The sequence below is a fragment of the Vespula vulgaris genome, chromosome 8 (assembly GCF_905475345.1).
Source record: "Vespula vulgaris chromosome 8, iyVesVulg1.1, whole genome shotgun sequence".
Classification (NCBI taxonomy): Eukaryota; Metazoa; Arthropoda; class Insecta; order Hymenoptera; family Vespidae; genus Vespula; species Vespula vulgaris.
In genome coordinates this window covers 7,402,268-7,418,773 of record NC_066593.1, presented here as the reverse complement: position 1 = coordinate 7,418,773, position 16,506 = coordinate 7,402,268, and the positions used below count along the sequence as shown (strand labels likewise).

General features: G+C 37.2%; 1 protein-coding gene across 2 annotated transcripts; it reads left to right on the top strand.

Annotated features, from left to right (window-relative positions):
• The first annotated feature begins 4,071 nt into the window (after positions 1 to 4,071).
• LOC127065696 (uncharacterized) lies at positions 4,072 to 13,679 on the top strand. 2 transcript variants are annotated; one of them, XM_050998434.1, is made up of 3 exons: positions 4,072 to 4,935; positions 13,049 to 13,300; positions 13,384 to 13,679. In XM_050998434.1, the coding sequence occupies exons 1-3, from the start codon at positions 4,806 to 4,808 to the stop codon at positions 13,611 to 13,613; spliced, it is 612 nt and encodes a 203-aa protein (XP_050854391.1). In that variant the 5' UTR covers positions 4,072 to 4,805; the 3' UTR covers positions 13,614 to 13,679. The 2 variants fall into 2 exon arrangements, with proteins under 2 accessions (XP_050854391.1, XP_050854390.1); XM_050998433.1 differs by lacking the exon at positions 4,072 to 4,935 and adding an exon at positions 11,820 to 12,111.
• Positions 13,680 to 16,506: the final 2,827 nt, after the last annotated feature.

Sequence of the window (16,506 nt, the reverse complement as noted above, 5' to 3'; positions counted from 1 at the left end):
CACTGTTTTCTTTTCTTTTATTGGCTCAAAGTAAATTACCATCCCCGAGGATTTCTTTATCGTGGAATGGATAGAGAAAAGGAGACAGGTATTTTCTTCGAAAATCGAAAGATACCGTAAAATTTGAATACGTCGATAGAGAATGGAGTACGAGCAGGTTAAAATAAACTCTCTATTGTATCGTTCTGATCATGAATAATATTCATTCGATTACACAGATAATTATGTGATTTCAGAATTGATTTATGACACGGACTTATCTCAATATCATCCGTGATCTTTCAATTTGAAAATTGATGAACAACTTATCATTATTATCCATCGGCAAGCACGAATAAGACGTTCAAAAACGTTTAAGTCCTTCTTCAAATTCATTGTTCATCATACTCTCTCTTTTCTTCGCCTAACGATTATTATCGGACTTTATTATTTCATAATGATCAGTGTTTCCCTAGCAGAACATCGTTCACGGAAAAGGGTCACATCCATGTCGAGCTCATGAAAGCGAGTTTCTTTCGGACCGACCAACCCCTCTATCCCTTAGATCGTCGTAAATCGTTCTATGACCGTAACGCGCCAAAGGGACGAGCGTTTTAACGCGTTTCTCCACTTGGACGTAAGTCACATTTTAGAGAGAGAGAAAGAGAGAGACTAAAAAAAAGGGTCGTAAAAGGCAATCGAAAAGGAGAGACGTATCTAGGAGCATAGGGTGAAGAAGTATAGAATCGTAGTTTACGTTCGAGGCCGAAGAAATATTCCTGTCCGTATCTAACTATAATATATATAACATATATACACGTATAGAATGGACCAAATAGAACATTATAAGCTGTTTCCTTGGAAATCGCTAGTATCAACGATTAATATTTCTAAAAAGGATATGAAAGTTGACTATTTTATGACTAAAACATATTTAAAAGTGTTTCGAGGTTTACCAAAAATTATCTTACTTTTTCCAGATTTATCGACAACTGTACTATTTTAAAAGAAAGTGTTAATTTATGTTACATTTAAAAGAATTTCCAGTAAAATAATCAACCATAATGTATTACATAATTTAAGAAAAAAGAAGAAAAAAGAAAAAGAAAAAGAAGAGGAAAAACAATTAAATTCGAAATCTACGTCTATTAGATTCGCCCAAAACAGATTGTAACATTTTATTTGGTCTACTCTTACGTAATAGGTATAATAGGTGTTAGTATAGGTGTATAAAAATATTCGTGTGGGAGCTGCCGCGTGCGAGTAGTCCTATCACCGCGTTATTAGCATGAAGGAGAAAGCGTTTTCTGGGTCCACCGATATACATATAGACGGTCTGTACTGGCATCGTGCTAGGGGTTGGTGATGGGACACCGTCCCGCCGCCGATATCAAGGGGTTGTTTCGATAGAACGAAAAGGGAGATTTTAGTTTGGCGCGGGCGAAGCGTGGAAGCCGCTTCCACGCTACGGGGGTCCTTGTTAGGGCGAGGAACGACGACACGCAATCGCGTTCCCTAGGGTTCTCTTTCCCTTTTTCTCTTCCTCTCTCTTCTCTATCTTCCTCTCTATCTTTTTCTCGCTTATTCTCTCTTTCTCTCTCTTCCTCTCTCCTTCTCTTTCTCCTCGTCCTTTTCGACGGCAAGATCGTAACATCGCGCTCGTTACCGCGTTACCGCCTTTTTCGCTCTCTCGCTTTCTCCGCGGTTACTCCATTTTCTCGTCGTTTACGTTTATCGTTCCTCGTCCCCAACTACAACCCCTTCTGTTCCTTCTATTCTTACCACGGTGGTTTTGCGGTCATCTCGACCTTTCAATGATATCCTATGACAACGACGTACACATTTTCATTCTTTTCCCACGCGATCTATTTACAAGCGAAGATTGTTTATTAAAAATAAATCATTTTTATGTTTCCAGTTAAAATTGGTGTATTTTTTGTTTTTTTGTATAGAAAAGAGCGAAAATTATTTTCTATTATATTCATAATTAAAAATATATTTCGAATGTGTACAATGGCAGATTTAACGCGAAAAAGTCTATTTCGATCAGACAATAATATTTGAGATGAAAACATTTTTTGCTTTATAAATTACGCTCTTTTTTTTTTGTCGTCCGTTTCATAATTAATGTCATATTTTAGGATAATTAAAGCAATACGTTATCCTTCGATTGTAATACTTTATATTTAAAAAATGTTAGTTATTCGAAAGTAAAAATAGTAGAAAACGATGGCTTTATAAATTCAGGTATTTCCTATGAAACTAGTGAGCAATGATATCAATTTATGTTATACCTAGTTGTGACGTATCCAGCGTTCATCGATGCGCATTTATTCGATACCTCGAATAACGAGTTCGCGGTGAATATTGAATGTGACATCGATATGTTCTACCTGTCAATGTTGTAATTCGTTATTTTGTTCGTTAAACAAGGTAAGACCCAATTAGGGTCTTATAAAAAAGAACGCTCACTTTTTAATTAAAGCAATAAAATGTCTTCGATTAATCGATTTTAAGCTAAATATTGTTAATATCTATGCTAACAATATTATATAAAGAATTGAAAGATTGCCACTTTACACAATACCGATATTTATTTTACTAATGTTATATATTAATATATATAGATCATATAAATACATAGCATTCTAAATATTATATATATAATTTATAATATATAATTATATTATTATGTAATATAATATATATTGTATATATTACAACGTATATAATAGATGTTATATATTATAATATATATTATATATATAAACGAAGAAATCAAGATTTCATCGTTGAAGGTGTTCCGAATCGAAGTCGATATATCTCAAGCTGTCATTCAGACGATTGCTAGAGCGACGATTCCAGAACCGATTTATCCATCCGTCTCCGTTGGATCTTTGGATTTCTCGAGTGACTATATATAGTAGTTCGTCGGATCGATCGGAAGAGCTCGTTCGAGATTGAACGAGAAAACGCCAGTAGATTTGGTCGGTACATAGGCAGACATGGAGTCGATGCTTCTAACAGGGAGACCAACATGCAGGTAGTCAGGTTGTTAGGTACGTAGGTAGGTTGGTAGGTAGGTAGGTAGGTAGGTAGGTAGATAGCTAGCTAGCTAGAATCTATGTAGATAGATAGGCAGGCAAGGTAGGCTGTATTAGGCCGTTTGGCTGCCTGACTGGCTGACTGGCGGGATGGTTGGCTATCGAGCGACGCCGATGCAATTCCAATTCCTGGCTGTCAGCGGCAGAGCTGCGGGAGACGCGTCCATTCGTGATCAGCCTCCCGTGAAATCCTGTGCCTCCCCCGGCTCTCCCCGAATGAAACCAACTTCGCATCTCTCTCTCTCTCTCTCTCTCTCTCTCTCTCTCTGTCTCTCTCTCTCTCTCTCTCTCTTCCTACCTCTCTCATTCTCTTCCTGTCTATCCTTGTCTCACTTTATCTCATCTGTTGTCTCTTATTCTCTACCATTCACGATCTCCTTCTTTTCGTTCTTTTTCTCCTTCATTTTCTTTTTCTTTTTCTTCTTCATCTTCTTCTTCTTCTTCTTCTTCTTCTTTCTTCGCCGTTTTATCTCTTGATCTATACCTCTTGCGCTCTCTTACTTTCTTATAGCACTTTCTGTTCTTTCTCGCGTTCCTATATATATATATAGACATACATACACATATATATCATGTTAATCCATCAAACGCGTATCTTCTACCAATTCGATTTTTTTTTCTTTGAGGAATCAAAGATTTTAAGCCGTTCTATTATCAACGTTGTGTCAATATTAACATCAAAATGAATCCTAATCGAGCATTCGAAGTCAAAGTATAAACGATCCAAGTTATTCGTTTTATCTCGAAGAAGAATTACACGGGTTTCTTAAAGTATCTTCAGGATTAGATAATCACGAATCGAAAGGAAATCGACTTATGACAATTTACAACGTTATTGTTATCGAGTAGAAAGAAAAACGGATAAATCGTTTCGTACGTAGTTCTGGGCACAACATTTATCTTTTTCCAATAATACGTCCTTCTCATCGTCAACGTTGTTGATGCACGCACGTAACCGTAGCTATATACGTTCATACATTGAAGTACATACACGGGAACGTATACCAATGTAGCCATTTCTTTTACAGAAGATTCGCGCTCGATGCATTCGGAAAAAGAGGAGAAGATGTGGAAGAAGAATCACAGGGGTTGAGGAAGAGGAAGGCGAGGATTCGAAAAAAAGAGAATGAGAAAGAAAGGAAGAAAGAAAGAGAGAAAGAGAGAAAGAGAAAGAAAAAGAGAGAGAGAGAGAGAAACCCTTATAACGCACGACAATCCGGCGGCTTCGTTTGCTTCGATGGCTTTTAAAAGATCCCCCGAGATTATTACTTTTTCCTTTTCTTTCATTTTCATTCTTCTGTTATTATTTCAGAGGAGCGAGCGGCCCCGCTGCCGATGGTGCCGGTGTTGCCTCCACCGACGATGACGTAGATCCTGGTGTTTGTTCGTGCGTGTGCACGTACGTGTAGTATACCTACCGGCAACAGCCGTTGTCGACGTGTTCGTCTCTCTGGACCAGGTTGAGCTAGGCCGAGCTTGTGCTGGGTTGGATGCGTGGAAACCATGGACGACTTTGGGTAGGCTCGTTGGTTTCCCGCCGCGACTATCGGCGCGCATTCAAGCTCACCGTCATGGAAGTAACGTCGGGACAACGGCAGCGGCCTGAACGGGAATGAGGACGGAGGATGGAAAGAGAGAGAGATAGAGAGACAGAGACAGAGAGAAAGAGAAAGAGAGAGTGAGAGAGAGAGAGAAAAAGAGGGAAAGACTGAGGGAGAGAGGATGGAAGGTAGAGCAAGGCAACACCAGATGCTGCTAGCCTTCCCGCTCGCCCCTTTTACTTCTATCTCGTGCCGATACTTCTCTCGGCTCTTTTGCCTCTTCATTGACGAAAAGCGCGCGTATGCCGCAGGTGAAAAGAACCTTCATATTCTATTTCTTGATATACTTTGGCTAAAAGCTGATTTCGATCTGCACCACTCCTCTTACGAACTTTCTTCGAGATTTAAGACTGCCTTACCTCTCCTTTCGGCTCCTTTCTACTTCTTATCAAATTTTCAACGATTTCAAGCTTTTATTTTTATATCATTTTTGATCCAGCTGGATTGGATAATTTTTTTTTAGATTCATTTATATTAGAATTGTATGCACGTATTCTTATACGTATAGGTGATATACTTATCGATTTTTTAATGTGTTATGAGTGCCATCTGCTTGTTCATATAATTCGGAGGTATAGATTAAAAAAGAAATAATAAAAGAATGTCCTTCGTGTCTATACCATCTCTTGAAAATATGATAAAGAGAGAGACAGAAAAAGAGAGAGAAGGAGAGAGAGAGAGAGTGATGAACTCTATGCTTTCGTGATCTCCTGCATCACAATATAGGCCGCAAACCACAATGGTAAAAGCCGAATTTCATTATTAACTCCGAGCGATTTCTTACAATGGTAGATTTAGTAAGGGTTGTCCCATTATGTACGGTTCATCTCGCTCGAGGTGCAGGTAAGTACAGGTGTGGATATCGCGAAGTTAAATCCGGTAGCCAAGTAAGAAGGGGACGGTTCGAGCGTGTATAATCGATCTCTTTTGTTGGCCGGAAGGCATCGAGGTAGGCGTGTTAATAAATTTCTTGAACCGTTAAGGTTCAGACCAAAGAAACGAGATCGATCGAATTCTTTCGTTTATGTCTACGCCCCCGTTTGGATCTAATGTAAATTTTATCGAGCTAATAATAGCGATTTCATATTTATTTTTATAATAATAATTTATTTTTCTTTTTTTCTTTTAAGATGACATAGAATATTTTAATGCACACATGAAATATGGTAGTGGTACTATATAAATTTATAGTTTAATTTTGTGAAACAAATTTTAACAATTTGTAATCAGAATGACTTAAGAAAACAAAACTAGAAGAAAGACTTCTCTTTAGATACAAGGATAAAGCGAATGAAGAGAATCGTAATCTAGCTTTCTCTCTTTCTATCGTTTACGTTGCCCTCGAGATTACCTAACTCAGTCGACGGCAGCCACGGGTCGCCGTCATTGCCAACCCAAGTTTATGGCCCAGACCGACGCCCATAAACTGTGCAAATGGTAAATCTACCGTAAGATCATCCCAGCCGAAAATGATGTATCGTGGGTTCCGCGGGACGTATACAGAGAGCCGGCCAAGCTACCGGCTTGACCTCGCTTTTCGTGGCTCGTGACGTTGTGCGAGGAAAGGGGAAAGTAAGAGAAATTCGTGAACCGGGAAGAGAGTTACTTGTTTCAACGAAGCTAACTCGGCCCCTCTTATTTTTCCTTCGTCTTGTCAGCATCCACGTAGTGAAATCTATAATATGTTCAACGTCGTAAGATAGATCAGCACTTTTTTAATATATATATATCTTTGATATTGAAATTAAAAAAGTGTACGAATGTTCATACGTTTAAAATATATTTTTCTGAAAATTAAATAACAATATTCTTTGATATCTCTTATATCGAAATTAAAGAAATATATGAATGTTAATTCAAAGTTAAAATCTATTTTCATGAAAATAAGATAATAGATTTTAATTGCAAGATTAGAAGATCTGATTGTTCTCAAATTGAATATTACGTTGAGTATGGATCGCAGTTAATCCTTGGCACGTCTACGAGCAATGCGATGTCGATGTCAGGTGAAGATGGGGAGAGAGTTAAGCAACGAGGAGACGTGCCACCAAAGAGAAGGTATAGGTAATCGTCGATCTACGTACGTACGTGTCAGCACACGTGCAGTTTCGCACGTACACCAGTCGTTGCCGTCGATGGCTTTGCCAGATTGATTACTACGCTAGAGCGATAATTTGTCCACGGGTTGCTTGTGAAAAGCCGAACAAGATGTCTAATACAAGAGAGAGAGAGAGAGAGAGAGAGAGAGAGAGAGAGAGAGAGAGAGAGAGAGAGAGAGAGAGAGAGAGAGAGAGAGAGAGAGAGAGAGAGGGAGACAGAGAGACAGAGAGAGAGAGAGAGAGAGAGAGAGAAATGGAAGATGTTCGATATAAGATCTTCTGATTTTCATTTTAAATAATGTAAATAATTCGTAAAACAATTGTAATTTTCAACAAGCAATTACATTTACAGAACGAATGACTTACTTTGGTTTGGAGATCTTTTCGATCAATTTATTTTCTTTAGCTATTTTCTATAGATGTCCAGAAGATATTTGTCAATATCAAAAATGGAGAGATTAGATTTATTTTTCGAGATAGACTATTATATAACTTTTGATGTAGAAGTGTCACCAGTGAAAACGTTAGAAATGATACTACTCTCGATATGTTTCATGGAGCACGAAGGAAATGAAACGGAGGATCAGTCTTTGGTATCACCGCAAGGATATAAAACGTAGCTTTTCAAAGCTTATCTTTGTTACAGTACAGAGCTGTTACATAATGTTCGACTTAACCGAATAGTACGGGTTGGCGATTTATTTCTGCTTCGATCGTTTGAATTGTCAGAAGTATTCTTTCTCCTTTTCTATCATTCAGTTATTTCAACTAAATTTTAAAGATGTGTTATCAAAATTAAATAATTATTATTTTTATAAATACATTGAGGATGTTTCACAATTATTTCTGATTATTCATAAATTGATTAATTTCTTGCAAATCGTGGATTTATTATTTATAGGCGATGAAATTCGAGGTTCATGAAATTTCATACTTGCTTAATTTAACATATAAAGTAAACCCATATTGTGATTGGTATCTCTATTGTATCTACATATAATGTGGTGTATGCGGGATTTAGAAGGACCAATGTATTATACATTCACAAATGTCGCAAACTATTTCTCGTGATTAGAAGCCAAATGAAAATTAAACCGATCGGCCATTACGCCGATTGATTCACTCCTAGGAAGTGCGCTAAACCAAGGGATTTATGTTCTCTCTTAATTGCTTGGTTCTCTCTCTCTCTCTCTCTCCTTCTCTCTCTCTGGATTGCTCGCCTGTCTTTGTCAGCCACCTACATCCCTTCGTCCTGACGTACGAACGCTATTATCCGAGGGGCTATCGTCCTTACAAGATTGCTTAGACGTCGAAAGGGAGGGACCAATCGTTTTAGTAACGTGTATGAATTAGTACGAATTAATTGCTGGGGATAAGAGTGGAATGATATTACTCGATAGTTTATCTCAAACAATTCTTCTTTTTTATCTTGTTTTACTTATTGGATAAGTTAGTAATGGGATCTATTTTTCTTAAATAAAATATTTATATATTTATTTATTTCATTTACAATTTATATATGTATATATTTGTATATATATGTATAATTTGTTAATAACTTTTATTTTATAAACATACAATGAGATAAATTACAAGAAATTCTATTGAAGTTACTTCATAGCAAGTATTAGTTGAATTATTTTCGTAAATTGAAATTTTTAGCAAAATTCTTTATGGTGCTAACATCTGTGTATTCTGATACTAATTTTAATTTTCGGTATATGCAATATAATCAGCAATGATATCGATTGTAGATAATTCAACTCAAGTCTTACCATCAAATGGTCTTTATTTGAATGTTACCGATGGAGTAATATCGATAGTACTAACTCAATAATGTAGTTATCCATTGAGATATTTCTATAATCTATGATATATTTGTGTTGAAGTATACATATATGCATTTATATATATATATATATATATATATATATACAAAATTAAAATACAATTTTATTTGTTAAAACTTTATTGACAGATTCTATAATAAATATCACATATCCTTTTATGTCGGTATGGAAGTTAGTCGATACCATGTAAGACGAATATTGATTTTTATTATGCGTGTTAACATCTACTGATATTATCGTTAAAACCTACTGTTGGTAATCATTGATATTATTTAATCTAACACAAAAGTAGTACACAATACAGATTACTATTTTATTTATTATAGGTATTATTTGATCGCATAAATTTTGATTATCAACCATTAGCATTCTTCTTTACTTTTCTGTAGATAAACATACCTATTATCGGATAGACTTATCAAACGATTCGGAAATTTAACAATTTTTTATTATTGTTTAAAAAAATATAATATAACGTTTCTATTGTATGTTTTATTTGTATGTATGATTATTTTTAAAATTGTTTTTTAATAACATATAAGATTAAAGATTTTAAAACTCAATATATAAAAATATATTTAATACATATCAATTATAGCAGTGTAAAATTGTATTAAAAAATACTTAATTTCTAGATTCTATCCTTCGTGCATTTCACAATAGATAATACAAGAGAACGCAATTTTTGAAACATTAAATTTCTAATTATATGACGACTACACAAATGACTGTGCATTCATCCGTCTCAATATCCGACTAATCTATGCCAATGAGATTACCTTTGCCTGCTCTCTCAAGCTAATCAGTATGCGAATCATGGGTTGGCTACCCCTTCAACTCTGGGAGCTTTAACTCCAAGCTGAAGCCAAGTCGTTGATCGTATCTTAAGGTAGGTGCTGTTACACGTGCTGACTTTTGATCTCAAAACTGGTAATATTCAGCGATTTAAGGAAACGGAATATTTGATCGATCGAGTCACAAAATTCTTTTCGTTCGGCAATTTGAAGGAAATTTGAATATTTGTACGTGACTTAGAGAACAGGATTGAAGACTGTAATCATTTGAAAAGTTCGCTGCCAGTTCAGCGATGTTATCATAAGATTAAACTCACCAACGTCATAATTCTGTAATAATACACTTTATTTGTCCGTTGTTTAAAGACGACATATCAAATTTATTACAGTTTACATAATAAAATTTAGAATAAACATATTTATATCGAAATGTAAATCGTTATTGTTTAAAAATATTTCTTTACTATTTTCGAACAAGTAGTGATCAATGCAAAATACGATCGTAAAATAAATTTCTGTAATTTTGATGAGATGTAGAGTAACGAACATCGAGAGAAGGGAAGGACAGTAACGCGTGGGTGGTTAGGTGGTTGTAGCACGGCATAATGCAACATTCCATCCAAGATTTTCAAATTAGTGGATTATCTCAGTTGAAACTAGCTGGCGCTACAGCTATATAAGGCGCTTAACGTCCCCGACACCGGCTGCATCAAGTGGTTCACACGGTGTTAAGCGTAATCATCTCGGCTTCCTCCTATTCTCTGCGTAGCTCGACTTAGACGAGGAAGGAGGGTCGCTTTGCGATTTACTACCGGCTTGCGGTGACACTGACGAACGGCAACGGTACGCTGACATGTCTCGCACCGCAGTATCGGCAAGGATACCGAGGGAAGAGGATTGCAAAATGAGGAAAGAGGGAGAGAGAGAGAGAGAGAGAGAGAGAGAGAGAGAGAGAGAGAGAGATTTTCGAAATTGCAGTGAACGTGATTTCTATGAGATTTCTCGAATAAACGATTACGCTTTATAAAATTGTTCGTGCATCTAGGATTCTTTTTTTTATTTTCATAGGAGATTATACAACATTTATAAGATGAGATATAAAAATGATTTGCATGCTAAATTCTTGGATAAGTAGCTTCCATTAAATAGGAATATGCAGAAATCGGATGAATATTTTTATAAGAATGTAAAAGAACGAATTAATAAAATAAAATTTTAAATATCTCCTTTTGAAATAATCGTGAATTGTGTTATGATAAAGCTCGAATGATAAATGTTATTTTATATTAATTTGAGATTTTATTTAAATATAACATAATGTTTTATTTAATTCGGTAACGCAATGGATTAATGTTGATGGAGAGCAAAATTACCTTCTCGAAAAGTCTGAGGTAATTTTGCATGAAAAAATTAGATTGAAACCGAGAGTCGCTTACGTAGATACATGCATTCGTGCGTGAAGAGATATTTCTTTGGAACGAATAACTAACTAGCATTATAACTAATAAGAAAGGTAGTCTTTCTTTTTAACGGTTCTTTCGATCGTACAATATCGAATATAAAAGTCGATCGTCTAAAAGTAATCTTTCTAATATATTAAATGTCTGCAAAACAAAAATTATGTGCAAATATTTCTTAGTATTTGTTCTTTTTAGGAACAGATTAACTAACAACTATAAATAATTATGAAAGTGAATAGGAATTAAATGAAATAAAGTCTATCGTGTTTTCTTTATTCCGTTTACATGTATAATAATTTTTAAATTAGTATTGTTAAATGTAAATTTAAACTATTTTTAAATGTAAATCTGTCTAATCATCACAATGAAATATAACATATACCCGTACGTATATTAATTTCTTATTCACAAGAATACTAATCGATATACAAATGCACGACCAGTTTGCGCAGATGATAAGGGAACGGTCAATGACCGTTGCGATGCTATTGTCGTCATCGAATATGGAAAGTGCGAAATCGATCGTATGATACGTTCCGTACAGATGCGATTGGTTGCTCGGTCGATCGATAATCCTGCAGATGATATTAAAAGGAAATAATTTATAAAATTTTAATATGAAACGTTCGATGGTTTATAATCTATGGCTATGAATCTTCCATTTGTTCACTTTTGATTCGAGTTTAAATTTGTTCGGATCGGATAAATCGAAGACGTTCATGAAACGTTGAAAAGTAAGAAGCGATCAATCGACGATATCTCCTTTCACAGCGAAGAAACGGGAATCGATCTTGCGAAATCGATTTGATATCCGTCGCGTCGACTCTTTGTGTCCCTCCTGTCGAAGGAAAAATTCAGCGAGTCTTTAAAGTGGGAGAAGATATAAAAGTCATGGACAGTCTCGAAGGCTTAACGTCTTTGTCGATCACGAAGATCGTCTAGCCGTCGATCCATAGATCGAAGTAGAGTCAAAGTAACGGGAAAGGATGCATCGAAAAACGTATGAGTTGTTCGTTTCATTTCTTATTCTCGGCCATTCTTTGGGTATGCCCATGGATTACGAAGAATATCCGATTCTCGATAAAGACATGGCACTCGTCGGGTCCTTCAAAAGAGAACTACGCCAGTCTGTACCTTTGAAGTTCCACTCGGAAGTCGAGGATCTCGCAAAAGCTGGAAATACGCCGAAGAAGGATTCCAAAAAAATCGTGAAGAATGCGTCCGGTAGGTTTAACGATATTTCCGTGCTCGTTAATGATGGATCTCTTGAGATATTAGAAGAAACTTATCGTCGATTATTATCTTGGTTATTTAGTCATTTCGAAGATAATTATAGATATCGCAAAGTATTTTTTTTCGTAGATGGAAGTTATCAATTTCTATCTAGCTCAGGAGTAATTTCGTGTAGTAGATACAGTTCATTATTACAAGAATAACGAGAACTCTCTCTCTTTCTCTTTCTATCTTTCTCTCTGCTTGTCTCTCTCTTTCTCTTCCTCTCTCTCTCTCTCTCTCTCTCTCTCTCTCTCTCTCTGTCTCTCTTTCTGTCTATCTCTCTTAAAACGATTGTCGCATCCCAAATGAAACGTCGAGCATGAGTAGCATTAGCTCAATCTGCCAGAGCAAGCATCCCCATTAAGACCAGTTTCCTTTCCGAACCAGAGACCAATTTAGTCGACATCGAGGAAACTCGTTCGAATTTGATACTTCGATCGAGGGAAATGAGCCACGCCCTCGTCGATGTCTCCTTGGAGACGAATAAGATTCGCGACGACATTGACGTTGGTTGGTAGCTTGTAAAAGCTTACCGCTGTTAAGATCACTTCGAATTGGAAATTCGTATGAAATTACGCGGACCGTCGATTTAAGGTTTATCATGGAGTCAGGAGAAATTAGAGCTTTCTGAAGTTCGGGGGACGAGTCTGTTTGTTCACGCGTCAAAACGGATCGAACTCGTCGAAGGCATTCGTCGAAACGTCAAGACAGATCGAATTCACGTCGCTAGCCACGTAGCTCGATCGAACTCGATACACGTGTTCTCGAGTAATACGGAATCGTTTGAGGAAGGCACGTCTGTAGATCCAATTAATCATCGAGTTTCACGGATGCTTGGTCGAACGGCCGTGTTGACTAACAAGGACCGTTAACATTGTGGTTTTAGGCAAATCGGACGAGGGTGGCTACTACAAGACGTACGGTAGTGACGCAGAGGGCGAGAAGGGCTACTTGAAGGAAACCTATAGCAAGGGTGACCACGGATACAAGACGCTTGACACTTTCCACAAGCAGGATGGAGACAAGTACGGATTTGAGAAACACTTCGCTTACGGCAAAGCTCGTCTTACCGACGAGTCTGATAAACATGCCGAACAAAGTTCGAAAATAGGAAAACAAGAAGATCACGAAGGTGCAGGTAAGGATATAATATGGTAGAAAGGATGAAAATATATTTGCGAGATTATATTTTTAACGACATAAATAAACGATTTTTCATAGGTACGATCGTCGACAGTCATTACATGGATAACGAAGGAGATCACGGCGGTGAACATACCGGTGATTATGGAAGCCACTATATGGCCGCAGAACCAGACTCTGAGAGTTACAGCGACACTGGCGATGGCCACAGCAAGAATTACTCTGCTGGTAGTGAAGGTTCTTACGAGAGCCACAGCTCTTATTCTTCCGATAGTGATTCTGGAGGCGATTACGGGGAACATTATTAGTGATATTTCATAATACTTGTTTTACCTATGTATATATTATTTTATAGATCGAATAAACAACCAACGCGGAGAACACGCATGATAGCATGATCGTTCGATTTTGAAAATATAATAATCACGTTCGATTATGTTCTAAAGATTTATTGACCTCGAAATATTGCGTTTCTATCCAAAATTTTGAATGGGTTCGATCGACTGTGATGCAAGCTAATGAAACAATTCGTTCGCGGTTTTTGTCAGCCAATATTAATTTGACGTATTGTTATAACGTAACTTTGCTAGAAAGTATGACGGAGATGATTGATCGAAAATCACGTAACTCGTTCGAGAGCATCGTTTGACGAAACTCGATACGTCAACGATGCCTAGACGTTTATGCGATCGATCATTAACAACTAATCCATCCTAGATTGCTTGTGGTAACACGCAATGGTGTGATTATGCGAGACAATAAGAATTCATTGAACGTTCTTGAGAATTTACGAGGAAAAAGAATATTTGTCGTGAAGTACGATGGAAGTTTAATTGATCGTCTTATTGTTTTACAATCTTATTCATCCAGCTCTCGTTTTGAGGTTTTGAAGACAATTCGCAGAAATCGTTTTAGATTTACGTTGATATTCACGAGTCGGATGGTTTAGGAAGACACATATCGCCTTGCTGCACGATTCAACCTGACGGATGAAGAATTCGCAAGCGAGTGTTAAAAAGTAGTTTCGGTCACGCGACGATCATGGTGTGAGAGCTTCTACACATATCGCATGGTGATAGGTGTTGCTGGTACCAACCTACCAGTTTCTACGTTTAGCAATTATTTATAACGAGCAAAACTTCGTAGACGTCGCAGATATTCGAGGTAGAGACTGCTTGCACCGGATAATTATACTTCTTTTTTTCTTTTTTATAGTTGGCAAGCGATATAATTTTTATTTTCGTTTTTTTTTTCTTCTCAACTACTTATTCCTCAAATTCATAATAATCACATTTATTTTTTTCTTCTTCTCACAATTAGAATATGTTTCAAAAATGAAAAAATAACATTATTGAAATAACATTTAAATTATTTTTTCATTTTTGAATTATGAGGACGTTATTCAATTACAAATAATTCCATTATAACTTTAATGACACACCAATTTCTTCCAAGACATTTGCGGTAAATGCTATTTCCTGCGCGCAAACAAATAAATGGGTTTACTCGAAATGCTACTACGAAGATCGTCGACTTCTCTTATCGCGATGAATGGCGGTGCTAGATTTCCCTTCGACCAACACTCGGTCGTTAGCCCAATTTTCCTATCGTTTCAAAATCCTTAATTTTTAAGACCAACGATGTCTTCTATGGTCTTCGTTTCAATCAACATCGTAAAATTTTTTTATCAGAGTGATTCTAATCGAATGAATATCAAGATCTATGTGATAGTAAAAAAAGAAGATTAAAGGATATCTTTGGAATAATTGTGTTGACTTATATTTGTTCAAAAGGAAAGAAAGGAGAGAAAGAGAAAGAGAGAGAGAGAGAGAGAAAGAGAGAGAGAGAAGTGCGGAATTACTCATGATCAACATCATTCCTCTGCACCGTAACCCTCTCGAGAAAAGGTTGTAGGCTGAATGGGAGCTCTTGACCGTAGAATAGAACCCACGTCGTGGTTCTCCCAGGATTTAAATTAGGAAACAATTTCATTAGCAGCTCAGAAGGTAGCGCGAGTTCCTTTGTTCACCGACGCACAGTCCGCTCGTTTTATTCATCTAGCGAAAATGCGGTAAAGGATGGTTAAGTTGGTGAGCGTGGGAGAGAAAGAGAGAGAGAGAGAAAGAGAGAGCGAGAGAGGAAGAGAGAGAGAGAGAAAGAAAGAAAGAGAAAGAGAGAGAACCGTCGGTTGGACTTGAATGCAAGGGTGGTAGTTTGGACGAGAGGTTGAGAAGGGTTGGGGTTCTCTCTACCGGGCCATCAACTGATTGCACACCCCGCGAGACGCTGCCGGAGGGGTTACTGTTGGTGGCATTGCTACGTGGACGGAGAAGGAAAGGAAAGGGTGCACGTAATTAAGCAAATCTCTAAAAGAGATATTCGGATTTAATTACGCGTTGTAATTTGACATCGCTTATTCATAGCTGATGCGACGATTAAACCAATTTAAAGACTGTTTCTTTAAATTATATAATTTATTACCTGAAATATGTTGCCTTTTTAAAGAATTTCTAAGAAATAGATTAACTACAGATATACAAGAAACTACATCGATTTGTATTCCTTTAGCAAGATTCTTTATCACTCGTTGCATCACGGAACGATGATTTCTTCGAGTACAGTACACTATCGTTGATTTCATAAAGGCTTTGAGGTTTCCGTTTCGAGAAAGGCAACGATCGTTGGGTAGCATCAAGGGTGGATGACGAAAGGAAGTGGAGTTGGGGTGGGTAAGAACGCGAACAGGAGCGAATTGTCTCGACGACGTTCCACCACTCGTCTTTGGATCCGCTTACAAAGCAGTCTCTCTCTATCCGGATGGTCCAAAGCGAACACCATCTAATCTAATCTCCGTTACGACGAGAGATGCCGAGTTCAAATCGAACTTGGCAGAAGCCTTGGCCTCCCGGTTTCTCTTCCTATTCTTTTTCTTTTTCTTCTTCTTCTTCTTCTTCCTCTTCTATTTTTCGATTCTCCTTCTATATTCGGTTCTCCCATCACCCTCGAAGGGATCGAGATAGGGTGCTCGTGCAGTAACCAATCTTTATCTTGATTATGCAGCGCCAACGCCACCGATCCGGGCCAATCTCCAGTCTAAGGCGTTGCCAAATAAGGTCGTAAGGAACCGAGGAAGCTATCGATCACACTGTTTTAGAGCCCGTCCCTTTCCCTTTCTCCCACTCTTCCATTCTCTATCTATCC

Excerpts from the sequence above, each read along its gene's own strand:
- LOC127065696 (XM_050998433.1), top strand. The coding sequence starts at position 11,874 with ATGCATCGAAAAACGTATGAGTTGTTCGTTTCATTTCTTATTCTCGGC. Across the intron at positions 12,112-13,048 it reads AATCGTGAAGAATGCGTCCG|GCAAATCGGACGAGGGTGGC; the intron begins GTAGGTTTAACG and ends TTGTGGTTTTAG. Across the intron at positions 13,301-13,383 it reads AGAAGATCACGAAGGTGCAG|GTACGATCGTCGACAGTCAT; the intron begins GTAAGGATATAA and ends GATTTTTCATAG.